General features: G+C 40.7%; 5 protein-coding genes across 5 annotated transcripts in view; 3 read left to right on the forward strand and 2 right to left on the reverse strand.

The window, feature by feature from the left end:
• CSUI_005230 (leucine rich repeat protein) overlaps window positions 1–5,540 on the forward strand; it is a gene marked incomplete at both ends in the record, with an annotated part of 8,287 nt that extends 2,747 nt beyond the window's left edge. Inside the window, 7 exons of the mRNA XM_068065408.1 lie at window positions 13–250; window positions 571–713; window positions 1,911–2,060; window positions 2,577–2,655; window positions 3,884–4,034; window positions 4,506–4,551; window positions 5,472–5,540. Of these exons, the coding sequence (XP_067922612.1) occupies window positions 13–250; window positions 571–713; window positions 1,911–2,060; window positions 2,577–2,655; window positions 3,884–4,034; window positions 4,506–4,551; window positions 5,472–5,540 (876 nt within the window). The remainder of the gene's footprint in view (window positions 1–12; window positions 251–570; window positions 714–1,910; window positions 2,061–2,576; window positions 2,656–3,883; window positions 4,035–4,505; window positions 4,552–5,471) is intronic.
• The window catches only part of CSUI_005231 (uncharacterized protein), a gene marked incomplete at its 5' end in the record, with an annotated part of 16,889 nt that extends 2,682 nt beyond the window's left edge, over window positions 1–14,207 (reverse strand). The window contains 6 exons of the mRNA XM_068065409.1: window positions 5,418–5,492; window positions 5,647–5,741; window positions 11,431–11,554; window positions 12,223–12,352; window positions 13,832–13,941; window positions 14,202–14,207. Coding sequence (XP_067922613.1) covers window positions 5,728–5,741; window positions 11,431–11,554; window positions 12,223–12,352; window positions 13,832–13,941; window positions 14,202–14,207 — 384 coding nt within the window. The 3' untranslated portion in view covers window positions 5,418–5,492; window positions 5,647–5,727. The remainder of the gene's footprint in view (window positions 1–5,417; window positions 5,493–5,646; window positions 5,742–11,430; window positions 11,555–12,222; window positions 12,353–13,831; window positions 13,942–14,201) is intronic.
• On the reverse strand, window positions 5,586–6,263 carry CSUI_005232 (uncharacterized protein). The gene has a single exon (XM_068065410.1). The coding sequence runs from the start codon at window positions 6,234–6,236 to the stop codon at window positions 5,880–5,882; it is 357 nt and encodes a 118-aa protein (XP_067922614.1). The 5' UTR covers window positions 6,237–6,263; the 3' UTR covers window positions 5,586–5,879.
• CSUI_005233 (iron donor protein) lies at window positions 7,834–12,582 on the forward strand. The gene is made up of 3 exons (XM_068065411.1): window positions 7,834–9,441; window positions 10,593–10,687; window positions 11,418–12,582. Exons 1-3 carry the CDS (start codon window positions 8,488–8,490, stop codon window positions 11,557–11,559), a joined length of 1,191 nt encoding a protein of 396 aa, XP_067922615.1. The 5' UTR covers window positions 7,834–8,487; the 3' UTR covers window positions 11,560–12,582.
• On the forward strand, window positions 12,686–13,368 carry CSUI_005234 (uncharacterized protein). Its single transcript, XM_068065412.1, has one exon. The coding sequence runs from the start codon at window positions 12,965–12,967 to the stop codon at window positions 13,082–13,084; it is 120 nt and encodes a 39-aa protein (XP_067922616.1). The 5' UTR covers window positions 12,686–12,964; the 3' UTR covers window positions 13,085–13,368.
• Window positions 14,208–14,711: the final 504 nt, after the last annotated feature.

Raw genomic sequence — 14,711 nt, forward strand, 5'->3', positions numbered from 1 at the left:
GAGAGATTGAAGAGAGAAGAAGAGTTGAGAAAGCTCAAGCAACAGAAGAAGAAGCAAAGAGACATCGAAGAGAAGCGAAGACTTGAAGAAGAAATGAGGAACAGAGAAGACGACAATTTATCTCAATTCCTACGCACGTGTCTGGAGAATGAGACACCTGCGGATCTATCCTTAACAGGATTCACACAAGTCCAAATCCGCGTGATCGTACGCGATGCTCTATGCTCTAACTCAAGCATTCTCTCCCTAGGTATGACTAACCCGAGAAATTGAAAAGAAAGAGAGAAAGAAAAGAAGGAGAGAGAGAAAGACACAAAGTGCAAGAAAGAAAGATGAAAGACGGAAAGAGAAGAAAGTGATAGAAAGAAGAAAAGAGCAAAACGTTCCTTACATCTCTAGAGAGACTTATGGGAGAGCGAGAAAAGACAGAGGGAATAGAGGGCTTCTAAGAAAGAAAGACATAGACAGACAAATCTATCTATCTATCTATCTCTCTTGAATCTATCTACCTATTTCTTTTCAGTCTCTTTATCATTTTCCTTCTCTTCTTTCTCCCTCTGTTCTCTCTAGATCTAAGTCGCGCAGGTCTAACAGAGGAGGATGGCCCTTGTATAGCCTTGCTCTTGAAGACGAATAAGGTTCTATCTCAGCTTGATCTTGAAGGGAATCACTTCGGTCTTAATTCTGCTAAAGCCTTCAGGAAAGCTCTAGAGGTAAGCAAACCATCATACACATACATGTCGACATATCTATCTGTATGCATGCATGCGTTCATACATACATAGATAGACATATACAGACATATACATCTCTTCAGATAGACATGTGTCTAGGGATCTGGCTATATATATATATATATATATGTAGTTAGATATATGGTATATAAGTATTTTATGTATGCATTCACATGACTGTAGATAGGGGGTGTGAGTATATAGATGGAGATTTCTGTTTAGAACCGTTGCGGTACGCCTTAAATGAGGAGTCGTCTACACGATAGAAAAGAAAAGAATGGGGGAGAAGGAAAGAGAAAAGAAAGAAAACTCGGTGACTTCTATCCGTTCGAATTGCAAGAAAAGAGCCTAGGAGAGAGAGAAGAGAGAACAAGCAGCCTGCTTACCTTCCCCCATCAACTCTACACACGACACACATCCAAACATACATATAGACACATCTCATATATATACATACATGTATAAATAGACATACAGAGATACAGAGATGTATATATATATATATGTATATAGATGTACACATATGTATGGAGACCAATGTGTAAGCATACATACCCATGGTTAGATGTATCCCCACATGTATATCTCTAAATCTTTCTAGAGTTTGTCTTTCTTTGTCGTTCTCTTTCTCCCTCTCTCCGAGGGTTCAGTAGAGACGGGTGAGCCAGAGATCACTTTCTGGCGTGCTACTGTACAGAGACACAAGTCTTTCCTTTTTCTCCGCCATTATTCTTGTCAGTCTTCTGTCTTTTAAGATCCAGAACTCGTTTGTCTACAGATCTCTTGTAGTCTCCCATCCAGAGACATGTATGAATATGAAGATCCAGGAATGTCCTCTCTCTCTCTCCTTCTATTCAACATAGAAACTATCGTAAGGCTGCTTTAGACCTTCCATCGCACAAAGGAGTTGCTATCTTCTTCTTCTTGCGTCTTTCTTCTTCTTGTCGTTAGATCCCCTTTTTCTATTCTGTGGAGTGACTTCGGAAGAAGAAAGAAAATCTTCTTCTTCTTCTTTTCTTCTTCTTCCTCCTGTTTTCCTCAAGGAGAGTTTAGGATCCTAACAGCAAGTGCACTCAATTCGCTCTCTTCTCTCTTGTCTTTTTCTTCTCTCTTGTGTCTTCCTTCTCTCTTTCTCTTCTCTTTCCATTCATTCATTCATGCATTGTGTATGTGCAGGTGAATGATACGTTGCGGTCTTTGAATGTGGAGAGTTGCAGCTTTACATGCCGAGGAGACGAGCAGAGTGGAATTGTGGAGCTCTCCAGAGGCTTGAAAGTTAACAAGGGCCTGCGGTCTCTAAATCTCAGGAACAACCAAATCGATGATGTATGTATCGATGACGACCAGACTCGATCCATCCATCGATCCATCGATCTACCCACCCATCATACACACAACATGAGATAAGAAAGAAAGAAAGAGATAAGAAAGAAAGAGATATGAAAGAAAGAAAGAAAGAGAGAGAGTGTGTGTGTGTGGTTAAGATGACTTTCTTTCTTTTCTTCTCTTCTTATCTTGTTTCTTCATGCTTTCTGTCAGGATTCTTTTCTATCTCCACATCCCTACCCGTAAAGCCTTGGCATTCCCTACATTATCTACCTTACAGCCTAGAGACCGTCCCTCTCTCTTCTTCCTCTCTGTCTATTCTTCTTCTTTCTCTTCTTTTCCGTCTACTCTTATTTGGTATATCTGAGTTTCTCTCTCTTTCCCGTCACTTCTCTCCGTCCTTTCAGCATGTGGTCTCAGTACATCTCCCCCATCTACGTCACGCTTTCTTTCTTTCTTTCTCGTTCATTCATGGCTTCTTTCTTTCTTCCTTTCTTTCTTTTTCTTTCTTTTCAGGAAGGAGGAGACGCTCTTCTTGACGCTTTAGCCTGGAATCGAACCCTCATCCAGTTAGATGTCTCCTTCAATGACTTAAGTAGGAAAAGAACACCCACAAAACACACAAACCATGATCAAAAGAATAAGAAAGAAAGAAAGACACAAAGAAAGAAAGAAAGCAGTTGCTTTGGGTCTCTTCTTTCAGCTCATCTTCTTTATTCCTTCTTTTTATTTATCTTTCTCCTTTTTTGCCTTCTCCCTTCTCTCTCTTTCCTTCTTGCTCTCTCTTTCTCTTCTTCTGTCTTTCATTCGGCACAATATGGCTGTGTATTTCTTCTTCTTCTTTTTGCTTTCTTCTACTCTTTCTTCACTCCCTGCATGATTCCTGGGAAGCTACGCCTTCCATCCTACTCGATATGCTTCTCCGTTCTCGAAAAAGAGACACCTCCTCTTTTTCCTTCTTCTTCTTCATCTTTATCTTCTCTTTCTTTTATGTGTCATATGGGTCGTTACGTTTCTGCTCATCGCTTTCCCCACGCATTCGAAAGGGGAGGGGAGAGAAAAGTTTCGAAGTGAACTAAACAGATCTATGGATAGAAGCCCAAGTCTCTACAGGAGGGTCCACTCTCCTCGTATACATATAGGCCTATACACCTATATAGACATCTACCGGTATACATCTATATATATGAGACATAAATCATATGCAGATATAGATAGATAGAGCAAAGATGTATAGATGTATAGATTCACTATCTATCAATGAAAATTGGTATGTAAGTGTATGTGTATGCTTTCGTGTAAAAGAGTAATGCGGATGTGTATCTATCACTCTGTCTGTAGCTAGATAGGTACGACTTAACCTGCGTACGTATTTCGATGACGCTTTACCCGCTGCGTCTATCTATTTAGATTTGCTGTGGCTTACAGAGACAGACAAGTCCCACCTATGTCTTTATGTATCTTTGCATGCATATGTGGGTCTGTGTAAAGATAGACACTTCTTTCTTCAGCAGCCTGTATCTATTGAGAATGAAGAGAGAGAGATCTGCATATCTATGCATGTACCTGTATATGTGTGGATATATATCTATGTATATAGATGTCTAGATCTACATGAGAAGAGGTAGATAGTCTCATTACCACCGTCCTTATCAAAATTGGAAGAAGAAGAAGAATGTGAGAGAGCCACCTCCACGATATTCATACGCCTCCTCTTTCTTCTTCTACTTCTTGTTTCTTTCCTTTTTGAAGAAGAGAGACAGGAAGTCTTTTCTTCTTGTCTTGTCTTTCTCCTTTTCTTTTCTTTTCTTTTCATTCTTTAGCAATGGAGCAGCTCCGAGAGATCCAGAGTTTGATCGATCGCAATTACGAGGCCTTCGTGGAGGTGAAGAAGCACGAGAAGAGAGAAAGACTGCAAATGAAACACGAAGAAGAGTCGGTAAAAGTCTATCTCATGCACCTCGCATCAAAGAGGTAAAGAAATAAGACACTCCCCCGTCACTACTCGAGGGCTCTCACTTCAATCACCTCGACACGATAGCTAACGACTCCAAAGCAAAAGAAAGAAAGAAAGAAAAAGAAAGAAAGGACGAAAAAGGGAGACAAAGAGAAAGAGAGAGAGAGAAAGAAAGATTTGAGCGGACCTCGAGAGATATCCAGAAATGAAGAAGCGAAGTGTAGGCTTCTCTAATTCTTCGAGATCGAGACATGTAAGATGAATAAGGAGATAGATAGATAGATAGATTAAAGATAGATAGATAGATAGATTAAAGATAGATAGATAGGTGGGTAGGTGTATCGGCGTGGTGTGTATGTTTTCTTTTTTGTGGATCGACTTGCCTTACTGAAGAAGAAGAAGATTGGAGACTCGAGAGGAGGATGAAGATTGCCTTTACATTTCTTTTCTTTTGTCCCTGCTTTCTCTTCTTTCTCTTGTATTTCTAGGGTTATGATAGAAGGATCAGAGAGAAGAAGACTTGCAAGAGAGAAGGTCAGATTACTATGATCCTCTTCGTTTTCTTCAGTCTTCTCCTCTCTTCATGAATCATCTAACCCTTCTCTCTCTCTCTCATACTATGCTCCAAGAGACCCAAGCATTGCAAAATATATATATATAGGTTTACATAGCTTCATATGTGTATGTTTCTATGTGTCTGTATATATTTGTGTATGTGTGTATGTGTATAGACAAGAATGGAGGAGTGGGTATTAAGCGCAGAGAAAGAGGAGGAGAATCACGTAGAAGCCGTCCTCTCTCTTCAAAAGGTAACGAAGAAAAGGAGAAAGAGGAGACGTTTCATCCATCTCTCATTCTTTTCTTTCTTATCTCTCTCGCCTCCCCTCTCACCCATCTCTCTATCTCTCTCTCTCCTACCTTCTTTCAAAATCTTCATCTCTTTATCTTTCCTCCCCCTCTTGATCTATCCATCTACAAAATATCTATGTGTATATACGGATATGTAGGCGCAGCTCTTTGTTCTCCTTGTTGACTAGGTAGGAGGGAGAGAAAGAGATGTAAAGAATTTCATGTAGATGCCTGACAAGCTTTTGAAATACCCGACCTCCCTAAGCTAACGTAGAGAGAGTGGTATTTGTATACACGCTATATCTATATCTATCTCTCTATCTACCTGTATATGGATAAGAAGCACAGGAGATAGACGCTACACACCTACATCTATCTATCTTTAATCTATTTATCTATCTATAGAGAAGGAGAGAGATAGGAAGCAGGAGAGATTTCCGTTCAATCTACATGTATTTCTTCATGCTTCTATGTAGATCAGAAGCACACAGAGAGTCTTTGAATGGGCTGAGGAGGTTGACAGTCATCTCCTCTCTTTCAAGGATACATACCCCTCCCCCTTGACAAGTGATAAGATTCTCTTCTTCTTGTTTCTCTTCTTTTAGGCTTATGAAGATCGGAAGATTCTACAGAGTCGACAGAAGAAAGGAAGGACAAAGAAAGGAGGCAAAAAGAAGTAAAGAAAAAAGAAAAGAAAGAACGAAGAAAAGAGTCTCAAAGCATACACTCTCTCTCTTTCACTCTCACTCATCCGAAGAGACAGAAAGACAGACATCTCACGGCTCTTCTTCTTCTCTTTCTTCTTCTTTTTCTTTTCTTCTTCTTCTCCATTCTTCTTCTTTCTTCTTTTCTTTTTCTTCATTACCACGGCACCACTAGATGAAGAGGAGGGAATGAATGCTTTCCTTCTTTCTTTCTTTCTTTCTTTCGTGGAAGTCTTCTGCTCTTTTTACCTGTTTCTTTTACTTTCCCGTCAAGCTTCTTTGAAGCCTTCGGATAGATATGAAATAAGATCACAGGAAAGCAAGAAGAAGAAAGGATTTTCTCTGATAGAAAAGACTGATATGTTCTCTGAATGAAGATGGGAGAGAAATCGCCTTCTCCTGTCTGTCTCGCCGTTTGTCTGTCTGTCTATACACCCCAGACTTTTCGTTACTTTTTGCAACAGGTTTCTCTCGATTCTTCTGTTCTTTCTCTTTCCTTTTTAGACTGTCTAGATTCCCAGAGCAATCTAGCTTCCTTTCTTGAATACCAACGTCTTCTATCTCATCTTTCCTTCTGTTCTCTTTCTCTCTCTCTCTCTCTTCAAGATCTGCAAGCGAATGAAGAATAAAGAGAGAAGAAGATCTATTTCTTCTCTTAAGCAACATGAGAATCTTTCTTTTTCTCTCTCTCTGTACACCTACTCAGCCATCTATACAAAGACTCCTTGTCCTCTCCCCCAGTCGTTCTTTAAGGCCCTCCCTAGCTAGACGTTACAAGGTAGAGAAGCACTTCCATGGAGATGATCGATCTGCACAAAAAGCTATCTTCTTCTTTTCATTATTTTGAAGAGGAGAGAACACACAAAGCATCGATTGATAGATGGATGGCATAACGACAGTATCTTTATAGAGCCCGGCTATGTAGCACCTTTAGACATACGTCAAGTCCTCTCTCTATTCTTCTTCTTTCTCTTGTTGCTGCTTCGCAAGGAATTCCTCCTCCTCATTCTCATTCTCGTCTTTCTCCTTTTCCTCCTCGTGCTATCGTTGCTGTGGATTTGACTTCTTCTCTCTCTCTCTCTCTCTCTCTTTCATTTTGCATACCTAACGACCCGAGCAGTCAAAACATATGGAGACATCTACATGCAGAACTCTACAAAGATATAGAATGTAGATACATATAAGGATAGACAGATAGCTCTTTATGTATTTCGTATCTACAGATAGATAGATATCTCTTCATAAATCTCATCTATAGATGGATAGATAGAGAGAAAGTAAGAGAGATGTATGTATATCCATTTATCACTGTATATGTATGTAGATGTGTGGTTTGATGTATCTATTCTTGTCTAGCCGGTCTCTCCTTTTCCTTCCCCCTTCTGATAGAGAGAGAGAGGATCATTCAAGAAGCCCCAGACACCCCTGTAAGGCAGAAATCTCTCGTAACCTTAGACTAAAGATCTCCTCGCTACTAAAAGTCTTTCTGTCTCTCTATCTATTTGCTTATCTACCTATTTTGAATGAAAAGCGTCCTTCCATTCTCTTTTCTTCACCCTAAAGATCTAGGGAGGCAAGTGCTGTGGGTTTGAAGAGATCTTCAAAACAGAGGTAAAGAGAAGCAGAGAGAGCCCGAAAGAAAGAAATGCCAGTGAAAGATTGAACTTTTCTACCTAGCTTCTTCCCAAGAGAAATACCGAAGAGGAAGAACGAAGAAAGGAGCAAATCACCTCTATACGAGAGAATCGATGAAGGTCGAGACAGAACCACAAGAAAGAAAATCGATGCAAAAGGAGCAACACGTCGATTCAAGTGACTAGTTAACGAAACAAGATCAAGAGGAGATTCGTGCTTACTAGATAACCTTCTTGCTCCTAGTTCTATTCCGAGCTACTTCTTCTTCTTCTCTTTTATGGAAGAGGTCTCTTACAATTCTAGCCAGGAGGCCTTAGACCTTCTCAATTCTCAAGCCCTTCACAGACACACACACCTCTTCACACCGAAATCTATCTATCTATCCCCTTAATCTATGTATCTATTTATCTTTAATCTATTTTCCATTTATGTTTACGCGATTTGGAATCTATCTCCAATCCTTGTATCTTGGACACACTCTGGAGAGGGCTGCTTGGCTAGCTAACTCGACGGATGGGTCGATGGATTGGCGTGGACGTCTTTTTGTTCTTTTCTCTTTTTGACTGCATGCTGTGTGCTGAGACGGGGGAGAGAGAGACCTCTTCTTCTTTTCTTTCTTTTTGCGTCTCCGTGAAGAAGCACAAGACTCGAGTGCGGAGAGCATCGAAGGAAAAGAATCGGAGAATCGCCTGTTTGGTCGTAAGAAGAAAAAGGTCGCGGGGAAGTCGTGAAGAAAGAAAAAGAAAAAGAAAGAAGAGCGCGAGATGTGAATGAATGAATGAATGGATGGATGGATGGAGTATCCCGTCTTTCTTTCTTTCTTTCCTTGCTATTTCTTTTACTGACACTTAGAGAGAGAAGAGAGGTGTTCGTCTTTTCGTAGACAAGAGAGAAGAAGAAAGACTCCCCGAGAAATCTAAAGCTTTATATCGCACCAGAAAGAAAGCGAAGAGAAAGCAAGAAAGAGAAAGAAATAGATTTGAGAGGAGGGTGCTGTTTAAGCGAGAACCTAATGATCTTCTTCTTCTTCTCGAGTTAGAACAGGATCGAATGGAGATGATAGAAAAGAGATAGATTTTGCCGCTTCTCATAGCTCTTCTTCTTCTTCTTCGTTGTCTCTTCCTTTCTTTCTCTCTTTTTTCTTCTTTTTTCTCTTTGTTAATGTGTCTATCTTGGTAAAGAATCTCCGTGAAAGGAATGAAGATCTTGCTCTTCCCTAGGGCGTCAGGCGTAAGTCTCTTTTTCTTCCTCTACAGACCCTATTGCCACGTCACCTCTCATCATGGGGAGAATGAAGATATCATCGACTAAACACCTACAAGCATCTTCAACTCCTCTCTTTTCGTCTTCTTCTTCTTCTTCTCTTCTCCCACTCTTTCTCTCTCCTTCTCTTTCTTCTTTTTCTTCTCCATTCTTATTTTCAAGATCTTCTTTCACACTCTCGAGCGCAACGAAGAATCGAACACCCTTCATCCTGCCTCGTCTTCTCTCCTCGCAACTCCCCTCTTCTCTTCTTTCTTCTTTTTCTTCTTCTTCCTCTTTTGTTCTCCTCAGGAATCTAACCTATCAAAGAAGATCTTCTTCTTTTATAGCCCGATCCACCTCGTCTTCATCTCTCTTCTTTCCTTCTTCTTCTTCTTTCTCTCCTGTCGCCCCTACTTCTCAACCTCTCAAGAATAACTCCGTAAAGTCTTTCTCTTCTTCTTCCTCTTCTCCTTCTTCTCCTCTTTCCTCGCGAGTGGCTATTTCACTAGAAAGGAGATGCCCCACGCAGAACTTTTCTTGTCTCTGCTCCTATCTTTCTTCTTCTAAGACTTTCTATCATGAAGATACACACGAGAGAATCCGTTCACATGGAGGTCCGCTAGGTAGTCGAGACTTCCCTTCTCGCGCGACTTCTCTAAGAGGCAAGAGAGTCAAAAGAGATCTATCCACAGCCACAGCTCCTCTCGAAGAAGAAGAGGAGGAGATCCTCTCTGCTTCTCGATGTTCTTCTTCTTCTCCTCCTCTTCCTAGTGAAGCTTCTCGGGAGAAGGAGACAGAGAATGGCAGAGAAGGATGCGATAAGATTTCTGGGAATTTTCCTCCTCCTCGTGAAGAAGATGAAGAAGAAAGAAAAGAGCTATCAGCTTCGGCAGATGTGGAGTATCAGAGAGCAGCGGATGCTCTTCTTAAGAATCTTTTCATACAGGTGGAGCAAAGTAATCTTGAAGGGCTAGATGATATAGACTACCAGGTATGGACCACACAGACATCTATATAGATAAACAGAGAGATAGCAAGAGAAAGAATAGCGAGATCTTCTTCTTCTTTGTAATTCTCTTTCCTCTTCTTTTCTTCATATCTTCAGGTGTCGGTCCATCGAATTCTCTCGTATTTCAATTACATATCTCGAAGTGCCTAGTCATACATACACCTGACCGCCTTCTCGTAGCCTACATACATATGAAGTTAGACGCTACCAGCATATATACATATATATAGATATATGTATGTATACATATATATATGTGTGTAGGTAGTGTATTTGTATATAGATATCGATGTGTATGTGAGGTGTGTATGACTGGAAGGAGGTGAGGCACCGGGGGTGAGAATGACGATGAGATTCTTTACCTATATGGATACCGCCAGGTCAGGTGTACATACACCTCAAGACAGGTATTCCCTTACCTTTCTTTCTCTGGGTTTGTTTCTTCTTGTTTCTTTTCTCTTCACGAGAATCAGCGACGTACGGAAGACAGAAGAGTAGATAAAGAATGACTTTTTGTCTGCGTCATCCTTCTAGCTACTTGGTCAATGTGAGCCTGTCTCTCTCTTTCTATACCACGAACATATCTATCTCTGTCTCTGTCTCTCTCTCTCTCTACATTTAGGTAGACATTTCTGTCGATCCATCTAGGTAGGCTGATATCTCCTGTTATTCTAGTGTCTATACAGTGGGTCACTGCATGAATATTAGCTATACGCTGCATATCGTAGAGAAGAGGAAGAAGAAGAGAGAAAGATGAGAAGCGCAAGCAGGTCAGGAGAATGCAAAATCTCCTCTAAGCTGTTGCTGTTGAGATAGCAGAAAGATAGAGATGATGTGCAGGCGTTTCTTTCTCTTCTTGTCTGCGGGCACTGCAAGAAGGCAGGAAAAAGAGAGAAGAAGGAAAAGAAGAAGGCAAAATAAGAAGAGAAAGAAGAAACGAGGAGGAAGGACAAGAAGAAGAACGGAGAGTCTGAAGAAAAGAAACGAAGAAAAGACGGAGGCGTTCTTTTTCTTTTTATCTTTCATACACAAGATATCAAATCTATCTCCTATCTCTTTCTTATCTCCTTCTGTGTGAATCGTTTCTTCTTCTTTGGTCACTTTCTATCTTCTTTTTCTTTTTGTGTGGATAGGAGGGTGTATTGAAGATCACATGCGAAGGGGGAGAGACAATAGTTCTGAATAAGCACTACGCGAGCAAGCAGATCTGGTATGCCTCTCCTATCAGGTAAGAGACAGAGACAGAGACAGAAAGAGAGGAGAGAAAGTGTCTCTTAAAACTGTCTCTCTCTCTCTGTCTGTCTTTCTCTTTTGGTACATATCTTCTTCCTTCTTTCCTCTTCTTGTCCTTCCTTTCCTCTGTTTGCTTTCATTCTCATCTTCGTCTTCTTCTTTCTCTTTCTTTCTACTCTAAAGATCACACGTATGGATGGATATACACAGACTAAAGGATTTGAATGAATGAAGGATGCATAAAGACAAGAGAGATAAGAGACAGAGAAACAGAGAGAGAGAGAGAAGAGAGTTCATGCCTCATACATCGGTGCTAGGCTTCTCCGTGATGATCGCAAAAGGTAAACTAAAGAAAGAAAGAAAAAGATCGGCGTGCGTGGAGAGAGACATGTCCGTCTTTAATCTATCTGTCTTTAGTCTATCTTTCATCTATCTCCCGTTGTAGAGTCGGCGCGCTGTGTGAAATAGAAAAGGGTTGAGGTGTAGAGACACCCCCTTGTTCATTGATTCATGAGTCTACATATACATCATGTATCGAGTTGAGGTGTATATACACCTCTATATCTAGATCACCGTCCACCCGTCCCCTACTAAACCGCATGTCTACCATCTCTTTATCTATCCCCAATCTCCCTCTTTCTTTCTCACTCTTTCTTTCTATCTCCCTCTTTCTTTCTTTCTATCTCCCTCTTTCTTTCTTTTTCTTTTTTGTGTGGTGTGTGTAGCGGGGGTGATTACTTTGAGTATTCTGCTGAATCTTCTTCGGGAGACGCAAAGACGTGGAAATCCCTGCGCTCTGGTCGATCTCTAGAGGAGGCCCTTCTTCGCGAACTAAAGCAGATCTCTTCACACACCCCCCATTCTTAACACGTTAAAGAAAGAAGAAAGAAGGACGTTGTCAACATGGAAAGAAACAGTCTCCTCTTTATCCTCGTGAAAAGCAGAACGAGAGCGGTAATCTCCTCTCTCTCTCTCTCTCTTTAGCTTTCTCTCAAGAAACATGCACTTAGAGGGAAGTCGCGCTAGAGAGAGAGAGAGACATAACGTCTATTCTATCCAGCTGCTGCTATTCAAGCAATCTCTCTATTCATATCTCTCTAGAGAGATAGACATAGACATGGGGGAGATGAAAGATAGATAGATAGATAGAAAGATAGATCGTAGATAGAGTAGGACGTGAATGAAGGTGATGCAAAACGTCTCGTAGGCGTTAAAGGCTCATGCAGAAGGAAGAAGAAGAAAAGACAGCAAAAGAAGAAGAAGGAAGTGTGTGAAGAATGTGTCCGACATTTTGCTTTGACTGAATGAAGGAGGAGGAGGAGAGGTCTACGGGGTGTCACTACACTTCAAGAAGGAGTAAAAAGAAGAAGAAGAGGAAGAGGAGGTCTTTCTCTTTTCTTCGTTGTCTTTCAAAGTGAGGAGGGTGAATGAGGTCTATCTCTTCGTTCAGGGAGTTGTGAGTCAGTTATCTATGGGGTGGGTAATTAATTAATTACTTTCTTATCCATCAGCATACCCCCCACCATTCACCGGCTCACTACCCAAGTCAATTCTTCTTCTTCTTCTCCCGACTACTACTACTCCTACTATTCCTGCTGCTTTTGCTCTTTTTCGTTTCAGTTCTTTCTCTTCTTCTTCTTCGAGTGAGTGCGAAGATACCCTCCCAGCAACGATAAGAAGAAGAAGCGAAAGAAAGAAAGAAGGAAGAGAGGAAAAGTCTTCTTCTTTTTCATTATTCCTTTGTGTGAACTTTTCATCATTCTCTTGACTACATTCTCATTCTCATCATCGTCATAAGGACGTGGAGATAGAAAGGCAACTAAATAGAAGAAAACTAACTAGATAAACAAACGCTAAGATAGATTAATAGATACACAGACACATACAGTCATCTATCTACATACATAGAGATATATTCAGATATATATAGATATACATATATACATATATCTATATATATATATTTATAGGTCCCTGTGTATGTGTTTATGTTGTTCAGTCTGTCTGTTAATTCATCTATAGAAAGAGAATGTAAAATGTGTGGATATTTGTTTGAATGTTAAATGTGTGGATAGGGTCTTTCTGTAGAGGCAGTTTTGTTCTTCTTTCTCTCAAACGAAAGAAAATACACAGCGGGGGGAGATTGGAGTGTATCTACACTCTATCTATCTATCTTTCTACCTAAATCTCTACTCTCATAAAGGGGAATCTGTTTAAACGACTCCTACTACGACCCTTTCTCCTACCTATTTTCCTTCTTCTTCTTCTTCTAATGATAACGCCTTTTTTAAACCTACCGACCAGTCATTTCTCTTCTCTCTCTTGCTGCCTCTTTCTCTTCGTCGATCTTCAATCCATCTTCTTCACTTTCTCTATCTTTAATCTGACTTGACTCGATCTATCATCTCTCTTGCATCTCCTCCTCGTCCTCCTCATGTATGTTTGATGCATGTCTTTCTCTCTATTTCTCTCTCTATAGAAGGCGTGTCGTGACTACGGAGACACTTCAGACAAGAAGAAGGGGGACGTTCTTCTTTTTCTTCTTCCTCTTCTCGTAGTAGTTGTAGTAGTCAGGAGATAGTTAGGGGAGGTTTCTTTCGGCTCTTCTCTCTCATGCATGTAAACTGAAAGCAAAAGTGAAGCCTCCTCGATCAAGGAAGAATGACTAACGAAGACACTTAAAATGATAGTAAGAGAAATGACTGAATGAATGATGATGGAAAAGAAGACATAGAAAAGCAACTTAAACAAAGATAAAGAGGAAGAAAAGAAGAAGAGACACAGCAGCAGCAAGGTGGGATTGTTCTCCTTCTTCTTCTTTTTCTTTTGTCTTTCATCCTTTTCTTTTTATGCTTTTCTTGTGAAGCGAATGAACCTATTTCGCGTCGATCTCTAGAAAGTCTTCTCGAACTCTTCATTCAACACCTAGCTAACTTCTCTTATCGTTTGGTGAAGATCAAAGAAAGAAAGAAAGGACATGAGAGAACAAGAAGTAGTAGTAGTAGTAGATGGATTCTCTCTCTCTTTCTCTCTTCTATCGTTTGTGTGCCTTTTCATATAGAGAGAGAAATAAAACCTTGAATCCATTCTAGAGAGCCTGAGAGAGAGAGAGAGGGAAAGATAAACTGCGAGAATTCACCCAACAGCAGGAGGAAGAAGAAGCATAGCAGCAGCAGTAGTAGTGTGTCTTGTGTCTTTTATGGATATGAGATGAGAGTTGCTTCTCTTCCTCTTCTTCTTCTTTTGATCCTAGACTAGATAAAATGAGAAGGCTCATCATTGGGTTGGTCGGAAGAGCCGCCCCCCCCCCACACACACATAGTTATAGTATGTATATATATATGTATGTATATGTATGTATGTGTGGGCTCTTCCAGCCAACCCAATGATGAGCCTCTTCTTCTTCTTGGGGTGAGAATAGTGATAGAGAAAGCGACGACAAAAAGAAGTAGGTGGGTGGTCTGCAAGATAGGGATAGGGCTTGTATATCAATCACCCTAATCTCTTACACTCATCTCCTCACACCCTCTCCTCCTGCCTCTGCTCGTCGTCTACTACATCTTTAACAAGAGCAGTAGTAGTCGGAATAGGAATAGAAATAGTAAGAGTAGTCGTAATTGTAGCAGTATCAGAAGTGCCAGCACTGTGGCTGCTTTACGTGTAGTAGTAGGTCTTCTTCTCACTCCTTCTTTCTTTCTTTCTTTGCCCTAGTCGGTTTGTCGTGAGGGATGAGTGCGGGGGAAACGGGGGGGGTGTGTTGAAGTTTCCGAAGAAGAAGAAGAAAGGAAGAAGAAGAAGATCAACAGTACACCCATCTACCAAAGGGTAAAAAGAGGAATGACGCGAGCTGTTGGAGTAAACAAATACTAGAAATACCACTAGTAGTAGTAGTAATAGTAGTAGTAGTAGGAGTAGTAGGAGTCATCCATTTCTCATAGTCCTCCGTCTCCTTCTAGTCGTAGTATGTGTATGGGTTCTCAGAGATGAGAGTCTTGAGATTAAATGACTTGAAGAAGAAG

The sequence above is a fragment of the Cystoisospora suis genome (assembly GCF_002600585.1).
Source record: "Cystoisospora suis strain Wien I chromosome Unknown contig_2529, whole genome shotgun sequence".
Classification (NCBI taxonomy): Eukaryota; Apicomplexa; class Conoidasida; order Eucoccidiorida; family Sarcocystidae; genus Cystoisospora; species Cystoisospora suis.

Excerpts from the sequence above, each read along its gene's own strand:
- CSUI_005233 (XM_068065411.1), top strand. The coding sequence starts at position 8,488 with ATGGGGAGAATGAAGATATCATCGACTAAACACCTACAAGCATCTTCA. Across the intron at positions 9,442-10,592 it reads TAGATGATATAGACTACCAG|GAGGGTGTATTGAAGATCAC; the intron begins GTATGGACCACA and ends TTGTGTGGATAG. Across the intron at positions 10,688-11,417 it reads TGGTATGCCTCTCCTATCAG|CGGGGGTGATTACTTTGAGT; the intron begins GTAAGAGACAGA and ends TGGTGTGTGTAG.
- CSUI_005232 (XM_068065410.1), bottom strand. The coding sequence starts at position 6,236 with ATGTTGCTTAAGAGAAGAAATAGATCTTCTTCTCTCTTTATTCTTCAT.
- CSUI_005234 (XM_068065412.1), top strand. The coding sequence starts at position 12,965 with ATGATAACGCCTTTTTTAAACCTACCGACCAGTCATTTCTCTTCTCTC.